We start from the raw sequence: 20312 nt of genomic DNA, 5'->3' as shown, positions 1-20312 counted from the left end.
TGTTTTCTACCTCTGCTGTTGTGTTACTTTCTAGTCTCTTCCAGACAAATATGGTAGTATATGGTTAGTACTTGATGTATATTAGTCAATTTTTGTCAGGTAGTACTATTTGGGTTACTATATTAAAATGAACCTCAGCCTTAAGGTTCCTGGCAAGGACCTGTTTGTGCTGAAATTCTGAAGAGGTGGACGTATGGATTATGTTGAGGGAGACTGTGGTATGGACTTTACTACAGACTTCACTCTGAAATTTTTTATATCACTTGATGGTCAAAATCATGTTTTCGTGTTAATAGGGAACAAAATCAAATTTTCGTTTTCCTTCTTTAACTCACTTTCAAGTTTGGAATGTATTTAAACCTCACGTTTGGGATTCCTTTTAACTTGCCTCAGTAAAAAATCAATGGCAGCAATACAGATGGAATAAGAATAGCAGAGTTGACAATTGCTAAAGCTAAGCCATGGGGCACGAGAGTCCATTGTTTAATTCTTTCTCCTATTGTGTATGTTGGAACGTTTCCATGTTAAAAGATAGGTAAGTCTTGGGGCGCCTGGGTGGCTCAGTCGGTTAAGCGGCTGACTCTTGATTTCAGCTCAGGTCATGATCTCGTGGTTTCTGAGATCGAGCCCCGCATCAGACTCTGCACTAACAGCACAGAGCCTGCTTGGGATTCTCTCTCTCCCTGTCTGCCCCTCCTCTGCTCGCAGGGTCTCAAAATAAACTTAAAAAAAAAAAAATAGATAAGTCTTGTTTCACGAAGGCACAACAGTTTGTTATACCTCCACCCAGCCTGTGGTGATATTGAAGAAAGAGGAACGGTGGTTTCAGTTTAATCAACCTGACTTGTGCTTATGCCAAACCAGTCATCTTAGTGATCCCCCATTTGCCTTGCCGGTAGTTATTCTTAACGTAGCAAAGGTACCTACTCTGTTGGGATTTTTGTAATAAAAACAGAAAGTGTTCATCCTGAACACTTAAGGGATGTGTGTGTGATGTATGTGTGTTTGGTGATTTCATTTTATATATAACATAGACTCATTGTGAAGCAAAGATGTTTTTCTTGTAAATTATTTTAAATAGGAATTTGTAGTCATTTTACATGAATGTAAGGTAAAACCAGTTTTGAGGCATATACTAAGAGTTAAATTATCTAGATTTGTGTGCGTGTCATCTTTTATTGTGTAACCACCTTAAAAATTATATTTAGACTTTTTGTCTAAAATGGACTCTATCAGAACATTTAGTCAAAGAGATTGCTTAAAAATTAAAATTGATGTACATAATAGCACAACATTTTACTGGTTGTCTTTCTCCCCCCCCCCCAACAAGTTTTATGCACCGTGGTGTGGCCATTGTAAAAAACTGGAACCGATTTGGAATGAAGTTGGTCTTGAGATGAAAAGCATTGGTTCTCCAGTTAAAGTTGGGAAGATGGATGCTACTTCCTATTCTAGTAAGCATTTACTCTGTTTTATTCTTCTCGTAGTGAAAGTGCTTTAATTACGTGAAGCATTCTTCAGGGTAGGAAGAAGAAATATCTGTTCTTTGCTTATGTAAATTAAGGTTCTCTTAATAAAGATTATATACTTTATTGAGTGAAGTGAATCAGCCATCAAATGTGTAACATGCTGTATGCATTACTCTTGTGCCTGCCAGACGTATAAGCCATGGTTCCTAGTTTGAGCCCCCTTGAGATGCTCCGTTGACCTGAGGCAGCTGCACAAGTGTGAGTGTGAAGCTGTTGGTGTTGCCGTGTGAAGTCAGAATGTGAGTTGTCGTCTCAGTAGCCTGAGATGGCGTGTTGGAGGAGTAAATAGGGACTGTAAAAAGTTGAGTTGAGTTGGAATGGATACAAGGGAGGATCCAGAAAGCATTCACAGTAGAGAGAATATTTCGGCAAAATCGTAGAGTTGAAAATGAGCGAAGTGCGTTCCAGAGAATGAACGCCTGTAAGCAGAGCTTGGCAAACTACCGTCACGGACCGAACTGGCCCGCGGCCCATTTTTGTAAGCAGAACAGTCCTGGAACCCAGCCCCACTCGTTTGTTTACTGTCGTCCGTGTCTCTGTCCATGTTCCACTGGCAGAGTCGAGCAGGTGTAACGGAGCCTGTTCTCCCCACAGTGCCTGAAATACTATCTGACCCTTTCCAGAAAGAAAAGTGTACTAATGCCGACCTGAAAGGATTTGAGAAAAGAATTAAAGTTGAGTGAAGTTGTGAGGTATCCTAGCAATTTGGAAGGAGCAAGGCTTCAGAAAGCAAAACTCTATTCACTTGCTGCTTCTGCCTGCCACTTTAGATGTTGTATTGCCTTGTGTCTTTTATTGTTGTTCTTTTTGTTTTCTTGAGATCTGAATGATGTAGCACAGGTAAAGTCCTTGTATTCAGTACACAGAGGTCCCCTTTTCCTTTAATCAGTGAACAAAGCAGAATTATGTGGTGCACGTTTCTTTGTAGGAAATCAGGATTGTACTCAGGCTACAGCTTTGGAAAGGGACGGACCTGTGTTTTGATCCCACATCTGTCATGTGCTGCTTCTGGGGCTTCGGGGAAGACCTTAACCTCGCAATTGTGGTTTCCACGTCTGTAAATGGGGGAGTGATAATCCTCAGGGTTGTGAGGATTGTATTAGCGTTTCCTATTCGAAATCATTGCCACAGTGGCCAGCGCATGTGAGATGAAGCATAAGACCAGATTTGAGGGGGACCTCACGTCCTAGTGTTTTAGATTTTATCCGTCGCGAATTAAGAGGTAATACGCGTTTTTGAGAAGGCAGACGGTTAGATAAAAATGTTTTTGGCAGCGACAGGTAGGATAGCAAAGAACACTTAGACACCAGATCACCTAGGTCAACTTTTGTATGCATCTTGGTGTGGGATGCTGGGAGCCCAGACGTGGTGGTGACCGCGGAGGAGAGAAGAAACAGTAACCGCTCACAGACGTTTTCAAGGCTGAGATCACAGATGTGATGAATTGGCTGTGTGGTACGAAGAAGAACCATCAGAAGTAACAGGATAAGATTCTTAGCATAGTTACGGAACTGCACCACTGCTGGCTGTATGGGAAAGAAACACTGACTTTCTGTGCGTTTCCCTCTTCTCAGCTGTTGTGAATCTATGGCGTTTGGCCTAGTGATGTTGCAGAACAAGGCGCTGGGGTCCAAAGAGCCGGGGTGCCGTGAGGTGTGAGGGCTGCAGTCGCAGAGTCAAACACGAGTTGTGGAAGCCCTGAGAGGAGACCAGAGCGAAGGCAGGAGTTCTCGCCCAAAGAGAGAATGATATGCTTGGGTTGATTTATTGAAATGAGCTTTTAACAATGTTTGAGAAATTATTGCTTTCGACTGTTGTTCCCGAAAGTATGTTCTCATCTGTCGGCAATCTTGTTTCATCCTGTCTTTTTGGTTAGACACACGTGTTCTTAAACGTTCACCAGCATAGTCATATTCACTGAGACAGTTTGTTTACTAACTACTGGGTTAGTCTCTAGAGATTAAAGATAGACCAGAACGAATCCTTCTTGTCCAGGAAATGGCTAGTCTCATAGAGGGAACAGTATGAATAAACCAACAGGTGCAATAAAGTCTCAAACACAGCAAATTCCTGTGATCGTTTGAATCATTTAATGGAGTAATAGAGTAAAATAATATGTAAAGGGATATGGGTATATAAAGAAAAATAATGAAAAAAATAAATAATAAAAATAATGCTATGGTTTACATTAAATGAATTGTAATTCATTAGCTTATTGTTCAGTGTGTATTTAGTGCCTGTGTGTGTCACTGTTTAAGTGACACTGTGATGAGGGAAAACTTAAGATTTTTTCCTGAGTAGCTGAGAAAAAGTGTTTTAAATGCTGTGATTAAAATGCAGTGTTCTTGTAGGTACTGAGACTTAATATTTGGATTATAGCTTTTTAGGTGCTTTGTGGTGGGACTGTTTTTCATTCCATTATTCATAAGCCATTTAGACGTTTAAATTTTTGTCTCTGATATGTGATTGTTACAGATTTTATTTATTGTTCACTTAGCATTGTGTTGTATGTTGTGTTGAGTTCATAGGAAGAAATCTCTATAGAGCATGCAGAGCACCTTAACCTCCAGCAAAGCACCTAGCGTTGGGAAAAGGGATAGGGGACTGGTATGCAAGGACCACCTCTGCCAGATACTGTGATGGGTGCTTCCTACACTTTATATCCTTTACTCCTTGGATGTGCAATGCTAAACCCTCCACTCCCTTTCCCAACCTGTGTGGTGATGCTTGCTTGTAAGTCCTTGCGACTACCTAAATCATACAAACATGGCTATTGAAAAATCATTCTTTTGTTGAAAAGTTGTAGGGTCAGTATTCATTCAGCAGGTATTTAATGAGCACTTACTGTATGCCAGAATGTACGAGGCACATTGTAGGCATCTGTGATACATCAGTGACCAAAACAGATAGAAATTTCTACTTTCCTGGAACTTATATGCTAGACGGGAGAGACAAATGATAGCCAGTAAGCATAAGTTAAATTGTCATACTATTTAGTATTTGATATCCGTAACGGATGCATTTTCTTCTTTATTATGCAGTCAAGGTGGTGTTTTATGTGCTGTTGAAAAAAGAATGTTATCTTCCTGGTATTTTTAAAAAAAGATTTAACATATTTGCAAACTAATGTCTAGAGATTACAAATAGATTTTTGGCATGTAAATCTTAAAATTCCCTTAAATACCTCAGTGCAGCTCCAGTATGGGCCTTTTAGTAGAACTTGGAATCAGGTAAATAACTGAATTTTTTTTTTTTTTCAAGCTAGCTGTCAACATTATGCTGTGTCTAATTGTAAATACTAAAGGATTGGTGTATCATGTGTATTTCATCCGCTCCGTGGGTCACTTTTCAGGCATTCACAGCATTAGTGTTTCTCAGCGTTTAGTCCACAATCTACATTAGGATTACCTGGGCTGCCCAATATAAATTTAGACTCTGAAGACCCACACCAGCCCCATCAAATGAAAGTCTTGGAGATTGGGTCATGATAATCTGTATTTTTAACAGGGACTTCAGGTACTTCTGCTACCCAAGTTGGAGAACCATAAAGTATTATTCCAGGGAACAGTTAGTTATAGGGCTTGGAGAGGGATGGATTGTTCAGTGATCAATTATGGAAAACCTCTTAGAGGATGTGACATACCATATTCTCAATCATGTAATTGCACAGATTGGAAGTGCACATCATCACACTCAGCAGATCTCTGTGTATAGAATTCTTCAACTGGGAACTTGAACTATCATGAATTATCCTGCCCCGTGTGTTTGGAATTGTGTGAAGATTTTCTTGATGCATGGTTTTAACTAATAATGCTATAGTCAACGTTAAAAAACTACATAAAGATATATATTTTAGTCTCTCTTCATTGAGAACCAGAATTGTTTCTCATTTGTAAGTTAAAACAGGTCATGATACTCTCTGTGACAGTGTACTGATTCCTATTACAAAACCGCTGAAATTCTAGAGGGTGGAGATCAGGGATGTTTCTGAACATCCTACAGTGCACAGCAGCCTCTCCCCACAAACAAGAATTATCTGGCCCCAAATGTCTGGAGTGCCAAGACTGATCATTTCTCAAACAGTCACTGATCAAAAGGGCTTATAATCTAGAAAGGTAAAACTGATTTGCCAGTATCATCTGTGATCTCCACCCTCTAGATACCAGCAGCACCCTTCTCCCCAGCCCAGCCTCCCACTAATTTATGGCGACCAAAAATGTCTCTAGATATCGCCCATTGTCTCCTGGAGGGCAAAATCTCTCAGTTGAGAACGGCTGCCATATTTTATATCTTTTTCATGTTAGACACATAGTGACACTCGGTAAATGCTAAAAATAGTATTTTGAGCTGAGGACTTCACATTAAGGCTGGCCCCTCCCTTCTCCCCACCCCCCTCCCAGCCCACTGTATAGATGAAGTAATAGCAGGTAGTTAACAGTGAAATGACTGAGTGGTTTCAGACACCAAAATTAGAGGCAGAATTAGGACCAGATTCCAAGATCATCATGTTTCACATCCAAGCCTATCTCCACTATCAAGTTGTTATCATTTCAAGGAGAAGACAGAAAGGAAATAAGGGGCTGTATGTTTAACCCCATTTTACGAGCATTTAAAATGATACAATTCCAGAGAAGTTATTCATGTTATAGATGGGTTTGTGAAAGAATTGATCTCAGGTCTCTGCTATGAAAAAGAACAAAATGTTAAAACTTCAGTCATAGCCCTGCTACCGATTCAATGCCTGCACTCAAACAAGTTACCACATCTTCCCAAGTATTAGTTTATCTGAAGAGTGACATCAGCACCCTTCCCTTCCCCTGCTCACAAAATTGTCTCAAGGCGTAGTTGAAGGTATACGAAAATCAGTTATAAGGTATTTTACATTGAAAGTTGAATTCTGTATGTTGATGTGTCAGCAGCTACCTAACAGATCAGGATCAAAAATAGAAAGGAAACGGAGTTAACATTTGAAGATCTCTGTGTGCCAGGCTCCCTCTTAGATTCTTGTCCACATGCTTTCTCATTTTAAAATCCCATCCACAAGGCCAGCCAGATGAGTGCTGTCCTCAGAAGGGAAAGAGTTGCCAGATGATAAATGTGAAGTTGGAATCCTAACCTACATCATTTTACGTCTATAACCCATGCTTTGTTTGTGTTTCCTCTAGGGAGATGTGGTTTTAGGAGTCACTGTCAAGTCAAAATTATATCAGAAGTGAAGTTTAATGCTCAGAGTCTAGGTACTAAAGAGTGGGTGGTATACATCTGTCTCCACCTGACGCATTTGCTGACTGAGGCCAAGGAAATTAAGTGGTGGGACTTAAGTGTGGAGCCGGGATTTTTGTTCTGAAAACTGTTTTGAGAACCACCACTGCATTTTCTCAATGATTGCATATCTTCTTCATTGGTCTGTTTAAAAATAAACCTTACAATAAATTAAATTATTAGGGGCATATACACCTCTCTCCCAGTCAATTATATTTGTCTTAGTTGAAAGTAATAAGGGCTGACCTTCCCCCACCTCCTTGATTTGGGAAGGGGTCATTAAGGACGTATTTTATCGCATAATCCCCCCCCCCCATATCATTTTTATATTTTTTACTCAGAAGTCAGTCTCAATTCCTGTAGTCTCCAATTAGAATAGACTTGGCAGAATTAAATCCTGCAGTAGACATGGGCACAAAGCAGGTATGTAATTGGTTTAAGTTCATCTGGCTTTTCAGAGGCAAGACCTCTATCTTCAGAACCTGAGTTATTTATGTTAGCCTCTGCTGTCTGCGTTGCTTCCAGTAAAAACTTCATCACTGCCCTGACCCCGACCCTGTCCATCAAAACCAGTTCATCACTGTCCTGACCCTTTCAGTCACCTTTGTTCGTGTTCAAGGGAGAAACTCTATTAATGACAAAGGAAGGCCGAGAGATTTTGACTATTATTTTGCCACAGGTTCACCCTGTCATTATTCCTGTGTATTGGGCAGTACCTAGAAACCAGAGATGGATGATTACTAGAGTGATGGGTAAACCAGAACCCACGTGCAATAGTGTAGTGGCCTTCTACCCAGCCACGATGAGATATCCTAGAAATTACTAAAATTAACAATGGGGAAGATCATATGAATAAATACATTATATTTTACATAAACTGGTATGGTTGTGTAAATATATTGTATCTTGTCTACGGAGACTGCTTTCTTTCTTTACTGTCCTGATTGCCTTGATTCTGTAAAGGAGGTTAGTATTAATTTGCAGTACTGATTGCCATATCTCTTCAAGTCCTATATCTGTATTTGATTGTTCTCCTTTCTTCTTTCTCTCAAAAAGATGCCGTTGTAGCAACTGTATCTCATTTTAATTAACATGAGGACTTCAGAATAATCTTTGAAAGTGACTAGAATTATTCTAGGTTATTATAGTAGCAGAAACTTCTAAAACAAGTAGATAAAGTTGCTTTTAGATCATTTATAGAGTGCAGATTCTTTAAGTAATTTTGCAAATAAAATTTATCTTTTAAAAATTAAAATATAACGCAGTTATTTTAAGATTTAGAAAAGGAAAGCGTGGTTTTGCTTGTTTTTGTTTTTTATTTATTTTTATTTTTTGCAAGGAGCCAATGAGACCTAGAAAAAAGTATTTGTCCTGGAAAATGAAATCAGATGATAAGTGAGACTTTATTTACATATATTTTTTTAACAGGAATATCTTTTAAAATAAGTATTCTTTTAACGATTCTTTTGGCATTTATTCCTTAATTTGTCATAGTGTTTTGTGCTGGCCATAATTTGGATTATTAAGTAATTGTTTTGTACGAGAATGTCATGTTTTTTCTTTTTTGTGTGTGAATTTATATCCTTTTTAAAGACTTAAAAACATAGCTATAAGGGTTTGTATAAATCTATATTTTTAAGTAAAAGGCTCATTTACTACCTAGTTTCTCATTTAAAAAAAATTTAGAATTATTTATTCTTTTTCTCATCAAGGCATTGCTTCAGAGTTTGGAGTTCGAGGTTATCCAACAATTAAGCTGTAAGTTGAGTGTTGTATGTTTATATGTGTATTTTTATTAGTTCACTCTGCTTACGTTTTATTACATTAATTTCTAGTAGCTTCCCTGGAGGATTGAAGACGGGTTCAGCAGTTTTTTCTAGGTGCAGTACATGATCAAAGGGACTGCATCTTTCGGCTTTTCTGTGTATTGAAGTAAATGTGGTGTTTTCGGCTAGTTCGTTGAATGCGCTCTGAGCGCTTCCTGTGGGACAGGCATCCTGCAGGACCAGATGACCAGCTGTCGATTATGAAAAAGGGCTTTTACCCTTGAGGAGCTCAAGAGTGTATTCTGCTGTATCATGTGAATCCCATCTCCTAACACATTTTACTTTTCTATAATTAAAATAGACTTATTTCAGTAGAGATGAAAGAAACCAAGAGCATCAAATTGATGGACTTAATTCTAACCTGAAAGTGTTGATAAAGTATAATATAAAGCGTATGTATATAAGTTGGGAGAAATGGTGTGCTAATTAATTCTAAAGGATTTATTTGATAATCATAATTTTACTGAATTTTCTCTTGAGTTTCTTCCTTATTTTGGTAGTGTGCGAGTTGAGGGATGATTTTGAAATTTATTTTTATAGCAAAGTAAGTTTTCAGTATTTTAAAATCTCAAATTTCCAAATTTGGCTAATTTTAATTTTTTATTTCTGGGGTTTTATATTGACTTCCCTCCTTCCCCTACTTTCAAAAAAGCATTTGCTAAGCCTCTTTTACTTGTGTCAAGTAAATTATCCTTTCTGTTCTTTTTGTTTACTTCTAGGTATTCTCTTGTGCTTTCACATTTTTTTTTTTTTTTTTAAATCACAGTTGGACACATAATTCGTTGACAGGCTTTTGGAAAATCATCATAATTTTCTAGAATAGGTGTTTTATGCATTGTTTTACTCTGTAATCTTAGAGCCTCTGTCAAGTTACTATGATGTTGTGTTGCTTAAAATTTGTTCTCCCTCTACCAAAATACTGTTAATTCTCTGTCATTTTTTTTTTTTTTTTAACTAGAGAAGATAGAATTGTACTACTTTGACAAGCTCTTGACCATGAACGTGTAGATTATGCACTTTACAGAAGGCATAGGTACAATGCAAGTATCAAATACAGAGTAAATTGTTTTCATGTAATTTTAATAAAATGCAGCCTTTTTCTTTGTATTTTGAGTTGTTGGTCCCCTGAAGCCAGTTGCCCACTGTATTGTACATGGTTATGCCGCTTCTAAAAAAACTCTGCATTTATTATTTTATATTCTGTAATTTTATGAGACAGTAGTGATTAGCATTACGTACTAAAAGAGTTGAAATAATCTCAGCTTTTATCTTTTTTTTTTCTTTTTAAGATTAAAGGGGGACTTGGCATATAATTATAGAGGACCACGAACTAAAGATGATATTATTGAGTTTGCTCACAGAGTATCTGGGTAAGTTTTTATTAGGAAAGGCCTTTACTATAGGATACTAATATTTTAAAATTAAATGTGTTTTAATAGACCATATTGAATGCACATTTTTTAGGGGCTTAACCTAAGTAGAATCTGTTCACGTATGACAGAAGGTAGGGTTATGCAGCGTATGGAGAGATACTTCAAAGAAACAAAAAGAACTGTGATATGTATTATGTACTTGTTAACCTCACATTTAAATTCATTTCATATGTAGAAAAAAGATTTTCCCCAGTAGATTTTTTAAAAGAAAAATTTTTTAATGTTTACTTATTTTTGATACAGAGAGACACAGAGCGTGAGCAGGGGAAGGGCAGAGAGAGAGGGAGACACAGAATCTGAAACACGCTCCAGGCTCTGAGCTGTCAGCACAGAGCCCAAAACGAGGCTCGAACCCATGAACTGTGAGATCATGACCTGAGCCGAAGTCGGACACTTAACCGACTGAGCCACCCAGGCTCCCCACCCCAGTGGATTTTTTGAAGCATTTTCAAAATTTGATTACTTCTAACAACTTTGTGAATTGTAATTTTTATTTTACTATAAATTTGCTCTTGTACTGCCTCATTTATATCAACTTATTTTTCTTGTTACCTAATGTTGGAGTTTTTGAAAGAAACCCCACGGTATTATTCTTCTGATAGACTTGGGTTTAATCCCTGGCCTGTGATACTGGAAAATTCTTTTTAGATACAGCTAATTAAAATACTTTCCCTGATCTGTTACATGCTGCTTTCTGCCAACTGTGAGGTATTATTGCACATTTTGCTTAGAATGTGGCATAATTAGAACCCAGATGTCTATTTGAGTTATAGATCTCTGAGGTTTTACTGAGAAGGAAACAGACTTTCTTTCATAAGCATCCTGTTGGTGTGAATATGGTGATTCTTTTTTTTTTTTTTTTTAATCCACACCTACCTTGCTGAGGTATAAAGAAAGTTGGTGCTTATAATTATTCAATGCGGGTGTGTGGAACTCCTTAAGGAGAACATTCATCAAAGTAGGTTAGCCTATATTAACTTCGAAAGTATAGGCACTTTCTTGTGAGTTTGACAGGATATATTATATTGATACCTTTAAAGAGCTTTAAAGTAAATTGAGATATGGGGGGGATTTGTCGAGTGCATGACACTGCCGGGCTTAAAGTATTTGAGAAAAGACACAGAATGATCTTTATTCAAGTCTGCAAAACTTATTGATATAATTTTCACTGTACTTTCTCATTGATTGCATATCTCATTTTCTTTATAAATGCTTTCTGAATAAATTTTAAGATACCTTTTACATTATAGTAGGGCATTGGTGTGGGATGTACTTTATTCCCTGTGGTTAGATTCGTCTTTATGTTTTGGCGATTTTTAACGAGTTTCACTTTAAGCTTAAGATGGTCTTCTGATGTAACCAGGGGTGACTCTGTTGCACAGAAATTTCGTGGCTCAGTTCTGGACTTGCATCACTTGCCGGTTAATTACTCAAGTACGAAAATAGAGGCAAGCAGTGAGTGTGGTGCGGTACATCTGAGGAATTGTGCATTTTGAAAATATGTTTGCCTTTGCAAACGCTATGTTATTCTTTTTTGCAGATTTAGTGCAGGATAAATCTGATAATGCAGACCACATTTTTAAGAAGACTGGCTCTTTTTTAGTTTTTTTAATAACACTTTGTAAGTGATATGTTTGATAATAACCTTTGACATAAGCTATCTAGTATTTAAATGGATTTAAATCTTCACATAGTATTTCTAGTTTCCTGAGGTAACACATTCACAGTGTGTTAGCGTGAATGATCTCATGAAAGAGAAAAAAAGTAATTCTCACGTGGATCGTTTTATTTTTAGCTGAGGACTCTCGATGGATTACAGTTCTGTTCTTGCCTACCAAAATATTGGTTAAGATGGTACTCTCTAAAGGGATATACTTTAAACTTACTTTTTTTTTTTTAAGTTATTTTTTAAATTGATGGATTAACTTGTGGGTACTGTGTTTTTATTATGTGGGTACAAATAGTGGTCATGGCTATAGTTTTATTAGGCTTATGTGGATTGGGTGATTATTTAAAATGCAGTTAACACAACATTAAAACTTCATAACTTTAGACCTATATTGTGTACTATTTTTAGTTCAAACACAAGTTAGTTTTTTGTTTTGCTTTCAAACAGGGCTCTAATTCGGCCACTTCCAAGTCAGCAGATGTTTGAACATGTGCAAAAGAGACATCGTGTGTTTTTTGTTTATATAGGTGGAGAATCACCTTTGAAGGTATCAAATGGTTTTATTTTTTACAGTCACAAGTAACGGGTGTATTGTAATTGAATTTTCCGTATAGCCAAAACTTCATCCAGAACTCAAAATTACTTCACTCTTATTGGTAATAAGAGGTCAGTGTGAGTATTTTTCTAATGAAAACACTTTCTTACATGCCCTCTATTGTGTTTGCTTCATGAAACAGAAATGAATTCAAAGGTGTTGCTTGCCTTAGTATTTCTTCTCTCGTTGACCTGGTTACTCAAATTTAGTGTTACTTTTTAGCATTTTTGGCTCCTTGAGACTGCAGAATGGCAATTTAAGTGTAAACTTCTTAAATCATTTTATATATGTATAAACACACGTCTTTTCCTGTAACTATCAAATTAATAAATAGGAATTGAGTTTATCTTACACTTAACTTTGTTTAGAGGAGTATAAAAGCACTGAGTAACAGTGGTCTCTTTGCTTTAGAAACCATTTCCTTCATGTGCTACTCAACATTCCATCATCTCCTCACATAAACACACTGAGGCGTCCAATTGTGACGAGACTGCCTGGGATGATACCGCTGTTCGGAATGTTTAATGAGGAATGAATTTGGATCCTTGTATTTAAAAGTCACCTCTTTTCTATTTGTATCTTCACAGGAGAAATACATAGATGCTGCTTCAGAATTAATTGTATATACATACTTCTTTTCTGCCTCAGAAGACGTGGTTCCTGAGGTAATATTTAAAATTGGATTTTAATGATTTAATTTCATTTTTTAAATTATTACTTGATTTATCAAATTTACTTACTGTCATATGTATAGAAACAGTAAACATTAACTCTTTGCTACTGGTACCGGATTGCTTATTATTAAGTAAATACCACTAGATTCGTAGCATTTAGGGACTGTGTTTATTAGGTCCGTGCTTGTTCTCTTCTTTAAAATAATAGCAGTAGTAAGAAGTGATAACTCAAACACTTCAGCTGGCTCATAAGCAGTGGAGTGATGTGTTTTTATATATTAATTCACAACTGCTTACCTAATCATGTGCTGTGACACTCTATTAAATTCTTGACAAGCAAGATCCTCAGGACCCTGATAGGGTGGAGCTTCCGTGCTCATGGAAAGAGGAAGTGTGCTAAATTTTACTATTGCTGGTTACATCTTTGGGGTCGTGTTCAGTAAACAAATATATAAACACAGTATACCTAGTATGAAAAAAGTAAAGGAGCATTGTGATAGTAGAAACATGAGGGTGGGGTGGCTGTTCTAGATTGGTTGCTCAAGAAATGTCCGAGAAGAAAATATTTGAGCTGGGACTTACATGATGTGAAGGAGCCCTGCAAAGATCTGTGGCCCGAGTAAACTAGAAAAAGAGAACAGATATTCCAGATGCCCAACATGAGAACACTCTTGGGCGTATTTGGGAAGCAGGTGCAGGGCCAGTGTGGCTATAACACAGCGAGAAAGGAGATAGGCAGAGAGGCCAGGGGAGGCCTTGCAGGTCATGGCCATGCATGTGATGGGCTGAAGTTAGTGAAGGACTGGGTCTCATGTTCATCTTAAGGACTTTCCTCTGCTAAGAGCAGAATGAATTGGACGGAGATGAGAGTAGACCCACAGAGAGCAGTTGAACTCGTGGAGTAATCTGGCAAGTTCGGGCTTGGAGGTTTGCAAAGGAACGGGGAGAGGGGACAATGTTGGGTTTGGGAAATGAAATTGTTCAAGCTTGTTGACCTGGAGGAAAGGGGAAGAATCAAGGATAACTGCTAGAAGTTTGTTTGTTTGTTTGTTTGTTTTAATTTTATTTTTTATTTTTTAAAATTTACATCCAAATTAGCATATAGTGCAACAGTGATTTCAGGAGTAGATTCCTTAGTGCCCCTTCCTCATTTAGCCCGTTCCCCCCCCCCACACCTCCTCCTGTAATCCTCTGTTCTCCATATTGAAGAGTCTCTTCTGTTTTGTCCCCCTCCCTGTTTTTATATTATTTTCGTTTCCCTTCCCTTATGTTCATCTGTTTTGTCTCTTAAAGTCATATGAGAGAAGTCATATGATTTTTGTCTTTCTCTGACTAATTTCACTTAGCATAATACTCTCCGCTTCCATCCACGTAGTTGCAAATGGCAAGATTTCATTCTTTTTGATTGCTGAGCAATACTCCATTGTATATGTATACCACATTTTTTTTATCCATTCATCCATCTATGGACATTTGGGCTCTTTCCATACTTTGGCTATTGTTGAAAGTGCTGCTATGAACATGGGGGTGCATGTGCCCCTCTGAAACAGCACACCTGTATCCCGTGGATAAATGCCTATTAGTGCAGTTGCTGGGTCATAGGTCTATTTTTAATTTTTGAGGAACCTCCATACTGTTTTCCAGAGTGGCTGCACCAGCTTGCATTCCCACCAACAATGCAAAAGAGATCCTCTTTCTCCATATCCTCACCAACATCTGTTGTTGCCTGAGTTGTTAATGTTAGCTATTCTGACAGGTGTAAGGTGGTATCTCACTGTGGTTTTGATTTGTGTTTCCCTGATGATGAGTGATGCTGAGCATTTTTTCATGTGTTGGTTGGCCATCTGGACATCTTCTTTGGAGAAGTGTCTGTTCATGTCTTTTGCCCATTTCTTCACTGGCTTATTTGTTTTTTGGGTGTTGAGTTTGATAAGTAGGTGTTTGGTTTTAAAAACTGGGTAGGTGATAGTGTGATCCATGAGCTTGAGAATATGGCAAAAGGAACACATTTGGGAATGGGCGAGTGATCAACTTATTAGACATCCAAGTACAAGCATCAGATTCACAGTTGGATATAGGGTTCTGGAGTTAAGGCTGTGTAAAAAACTTTGTAGACATGGGATACAAATTTTTAAGGAAATGAGTGGGCCCAGGACCTAAAGACTACAAAAGAAAATACGAAGAAAATAGCCAGTGAGTAAGAAAACAAGATGAGTGGAAAACCAAGATTTAAAGAAAAAAAAAAAAAAAAGTTTAAAAATGAGAGGTCCAGGGGCACCTAGGTAGCTCAGTTGGTTAATAAGCATCCAGCTCTTGATTTCAGCTCAGGCCATGATCTCATGGTTTGTGAGCTCGAGCCCCACATTAGGCTCTGAGCTGACAGTGCGGACCCTGCTTGGGATTCTCTCTCTCCTTCTCTCTCTCAAAACAAATAAACATTAAAAAAAAATTTTTTTTTAAAAAAAGGATCCATTGTGCAAGGTGCTTGCAAAGTGGTCAAGATGAGGAAAGTACAGTTAACTGTGATTTTTGGCCACACATGGAGGTTGTTGGTGGTTTTATGAGGACAGGTGCCTCACTGGAGTCATTTGACAGAATGCAGGTAAGAAATTGTAGGTTACAAGTGTAGACTTCTCTTTAGAAAGGTTTTGCTGAGAAGGGACCTGAGAAATTTGGCAGGAGCTGACAAGAAACATGAAATCAAGGGAAGCTTTTTCTTTTTAATCAGTATAAGTTACAAAAAGTCAAAAGTTTTTTTTTTTTTCCCCACAAAGGTAAGTCATAATATACGTTTGATTAATTTTTGTTTATTATTTTCTAATATCTAGATACTATTGATTTAAGAAGATTACTGAGTTACCTAGAGTATGGTCTAGTGCTTCCTGCAATATGTACATAAACGTTTCAGCTCCTTGGGGGAGCCTCAGACAATTTCTGGTCAGTTTAAACTCATTCTAGGTTTATTTACTTAGTTTGGTCTAAGAAGTTATTTTGTAGTATTTTGCTTATGCATTTATTTTTGATGGGGAGGAGAAGATAGGGTGAATGAAGAGCCATACTTGCCATTAGATTCTCAAATAGATGCCCCACAGGGTTATGAACTTCTTTGGACTGTCTCAATGTGCTAGAAAGGCCTAGGATGGACTGGAACTGGAACTTTTAGTCCATTCTCCTCTCCAAAGTCCAGGGAACCACATTTTAGTGTTAGAGATGAGGATGTATGCTGCACCTTCACCTCCGAAGCTCTCCAAGCAGTTTCTTTGGAGTACAGCAGAGAGCGTGCTGGCTTCATCCCCTGACACCGTCTGATGCCACCCTGGTCCTTGTGCAGTGACAGGTGTCTGAGGTCAAAATTCTAGCACCTACAGCTTCTGGGTGAGCACAGATGGTGTCTGCTACCTGGACAGACTGTTGGTTATCATGTGCTGTATTTACTTTTACTTTATATATATATATTAAGTTTTGAGAGACAGAGCACTAGTCAGGGAGGGATAGAGAGACAGGGAGACACAGAATCCAAAGCAGGCTCCGGGCTCTGAGCTGTCAGCACAGAGCCCAACACAGGGCTCGAACTCACAAACCGTGAGATCATGACCTGAGCCGAAGTCAGACGCTTAACGGACTGAGCCAGCCAGGCACCCCTCATGTGCTGTATTTATTATTATTAGCCTCTCAACTAGTTTTCTTCAAACATCCCTTCATTATTCCTGCAAATAGCAATATTTGTCATCTCTTTTTTAGTTCTGTGTATGTGGTTGCAAAAGTCTGCTGGGGGGAGTCTGTTATTTCACAATCATATGAGGATTTTTATTCCCATAGAGAATTCTCAAGTAAGGACAAAGCCCTTGATTTTATGCCCCTCCCCCTCCCCCCCCCCCATTTTGAATTTTATATTTGGTCATGAAAAGCTTCCTTAGATTTACAGCTACTTTTTCAGCTAGTATTTTTGAAAGCCTTAGTAAGTGTAAGAAAGGATATACAGATGAAGACAATTTCTAATTTCAGGATACTTAAAGGTAAATGGAGAAAAATGGCCTATAGACATACAACTGTGATATCAGGTAGTTTAAGGAACACAAAGAAAGAGGACGAGGGGTTCAGAATCTATGGAAATCAAAGGCTGCAAGGTTCCACGTATGTAGTAATGTTAACAGTACGGCCACCTCAGGGGCATCCTTGAAAGAGAGGGATGCCGAATGTTAAAAAATACTTTCGAAGCACCTTTGTAGATGAGTTGCCAAGAGCAGGCGAATAGAGTTACTTGATGATAGAGCCTTACCTGCAAGCTTTTCTGCTGCCTTTAAAATAGTTATTTTTTCACTCATATCTGGATCTTGAGAAACTGAACAGAAGACCATGGGGGAAGGGAAAGGGAAAAACTAGATACAAACAGAGAGGGAGGGGGGCAAACCATAAGAGACTATTAAATACAGAAAACAAACTGTAAGGATGGATGAGGGGGGTGAGGGAGAGGGAAAATGGGTGATGGGCATCGAGCAGGGCACTTACTGGGATGAGCACTGGGTGTTGCATGTAAACCAATTAGACAATAAATCATATTCATAAAAAAATAAAATAGTTATTTTCATGGTGTTGTACCATTTTTTAGCAGTCATGTAAACAGCTCATTCTATATTACTGAGGTATGCCTTCCCCCCTTTTTGATATTTCCAGAACAGCCATCTTTATTTTTATTTTATTGTTACTGTTACTTTTATTTTATTAGTTATCAATTGATTGTTGTTACTTTTCATTACTACCACATCATGGAATAATTCTGTGTGGCTTACCCAAATTATATCTGTTCTGCATGGATACTGATTTCTCTACTATATAATACTAGTACTATTTTGAAATAAATACAGCATGCCTTCTGAAAGAATTTCTTATTATTAATTGCCATTATAGGTTCCCATTTATAAAGCCAATTTACAGTTTAAACCTGCTCTCACATTTGTTAGCGGACTTAATTTTCCTAACTCTGTGGTGAGGTAGGGACTCAGTGTCCTTGATTTGCAGAGGAGAAAGCCCGACTCCCCAGGACACAAGTGGCCTCAGTGTCACACAGTCGAGGAATGGCAGGGAGGGACTTGAGTCCACCAGTGCCGATCGTTACCTCAGCCACTGCTCTTCCCTACCTCAGAGTGGGTCTCCTGTACTTCCTGTGGTGTCTTTACCTCTGTTGTCAGCTCTAAGAATATTCCATGGCTCTCACAGCAAACAGGGCACTGTACCTGGAGATGTATAGAGATGCCAAACCCATCCTTGGATAAGCTTGGGATTGGCTGCTTTTTAACCGCTTGCAACAATTTCATTATTGCTGTGTTTTTTTTTTTTTCCTGATTTCTTTTGATACTTTTGAAATTGTAGCTACCGATTAAACACCTTTAGAATGATAAAAGTTGTTTGCGCGTCTTATTTTTGCAGTATGTGATACTGAAGGAGATGCCTGCTGTACTTGTTTTCAAAGATGAAACTTACTTTGTTTACGATGGTAAGTTCCGAAGTTTTAACTGATGTAAAACATTTTGAAATTAAAATGCTGTGTCTATTATAGGACTTAGGTGTTGATCAAAGAATTGGCAGATTCGACGACTCCTCTGTCTCCCGTTAGTTGAGTGACTGACAGGTTCTTCTGCCCTTCAACTTTCGTTTTTCCATCTAATGTGCTTTCTGGGTCTTGCCTACAATGAATTTCTTCTCTTTTTCTTTTTCTTTTTTTTTTTTTTCTTCGTCTGCTCATTTGTCTTTTGAGCAATTTCTGTGCGTTATTTTAAAGCATTCAAAATTTTTTATATAGGAAAAAAAAAGATCTAACATTGCAGACTCACAAAAAGATGAATAACTAAAACCCCTTCGATAGTGGTGAAGTCCCTGTAGGGTATGTTCTGCCCTCGCTCCCATCTCTCCCTTCCTGACAGAGTAACCACCCACCTACTGTTCAACATTTCTTCAGTGAAGTAAGTACTTAGTCTATTTTTAAAATACTTGTGTTATACCAAACGTACATCATAATAAAGACAATGCTAGAGTAATACAAAATACATCCCCATCACCCAGGTTGGGCAGTTACCATGATCTTACCACATTTGCTTCAACACTTTTTTTCTTTGTTGGAAGTATTTTAAAGCAAATCCCAGAGGCTTTTCATCACCATGTGCCTTGTTCTGCATCTTTTTAGAAATGTTATTTTTCCTTTATGTATAATTACGTGCTGTTGTAACACTTAATAAAATCTGCAGCAGTTCCTTGGCATTATCCAATACCTACCCCCACAATCTCAGAACTGTGCAGCGAGGTTCCTCGGGCCAGTGGAGCAAACTCACAGGGGCTCCGGGAGATCGTTTAGATCTCAAGGGAAACAGTGAAACTCAACATCTGTTGGATCCCACACAGCCCCTGAGAAGCAAAAGTAAATGCAAAGTCATGCTTGTAGCAGTCTCAGTGACTTTCTACATTAGTCTCATAAAGTAGAAGCTTCAGTTCTTTTGTGTGTGTGTGTGTGTTTCCAGATTTACTGAGAGAATTAACATATAATATCGTGTATGTTTAAAGGCATACGATACGTTTTTTAACATTTTATTTAAACCCAAGTTAGCGAACAGTGTAATGTGATTGATTCCTCACTGACTTACACCACCTAGCGCTCATCCTGGCAGACGTCCCCCCCCCTCGTGCACCCTCCCTCCATCAACCCTCAGCTTGTTCTCTGGATTTAAGAGTCTCTCTATGGGGCGCCTGGGTGGCTCAGTTGGTTAAGCATCCGACTTCGGCTCTGGTCATGATCTCGCGGTCCGTGAGTTCGAGCCCCGCGTCAGGCTCTGTGCTGACAGCTCAGAGCCTGGAGCCTGCTTCGGATTCTGTGTCTCCCTCTCTGCCCCTCCCCCACTCATGCTCTGTCTCTCTCTGTCTCAAAAAAATAAATAAATAAAAACAGTAAAAAAAAAAAGTCTCTTATGGTTTGCCTTCTTCTCTGTTCTTATCATTTTTTCCTTCCCTTCTCTGTTTGTGTTATTTCTTAAATTCCACGTATGAGTGAAGTCATACGGTATTTGTCTTTCTCTGACTGACTTATTCCACTTAGCGTAATACATTCTAGCTTCAGCCATGTCGTTGCAAATAGCAAGATTTCATTCTCTTTAATCTCTAATATTCCATTGTGTGTGTGTGTGTGTGTGTGTACATACCACATCTTCTTTATCTATTCATCAGTCCAGTTGATGGACATTTCCACTCCAAGCTTCAGTTTCTTATTTCCACCAGCTACCTTTGAAATACTCAGTGCCTTTGTGTGACTTTTTGTTACTATGTTGGACAGTACAGA

The 20312-nt window shown here is 38.3% G+C and overlaps 1 protein-coding gene across 5 annotated transcripts in view; it reads left to right on the top strand.

The window, feature by feature from the left end:
• The window catches only part of TMX3 (thioredoxin related transmembrane protein 3), a 45470-nt gene that overhangs the window by 8149 nt on the left and 17009 nt on the right, over positions 1 to 20312 (top strand). For 4 of the 5 annotated variants that reach the window (XR_007145720.1, XM_047827199.1, XM_047827200.1 and 1 more), the window contains 6 exons: positions 1331 to 1454; positions 8504 to 8549; positions 9907 to 9987; positions 12167 to 12266; positions 12902 to 12979; positions 18416 to 18482. Coding sequence is in view for 4 of the 5 variants with exons in the window: in XM_047827199.1 (XP_047683155.1) it covers positions 1331 to 1454; positions 8504 to 8549; positions 9907 to 9987; positions 12167 to 12266; positions 12902 to 12979; positions 18416 to 18482 (496 nt within the window). In the remaining variant the exon portion in view is untranslated. The remainder of the gene's footprint in view (positions 1 to 1330; positions 1455 to 8503; positions 8550 to 9906; positions 9988 to 12166; positions 12267 to 12901; positions 12980 to 18415; positions 18483 to 20312) is intronic. The other variant, XM_047827202.1, reaches the window with a different exon arrangement.

This window comes from Prionailurus viverrinus, chromosome D3 (genome assembly GCF_022837055.1).
Source record: "Prionailurus viverrinus isolate Anna chromosome D3, UM_Priviv_1.0, whole genome shotgun sequence".
In the NCBI taxonomy this organism is placed as follows: Eukaryota; Metazoa; Chordata; class Mammalia; order Carnivora; family Felidae; genus Prionailurus; species Prionailurus viverrinus.
This window is presented reverse-complemented; position numbering and strand designations above follow the sequence as displayed.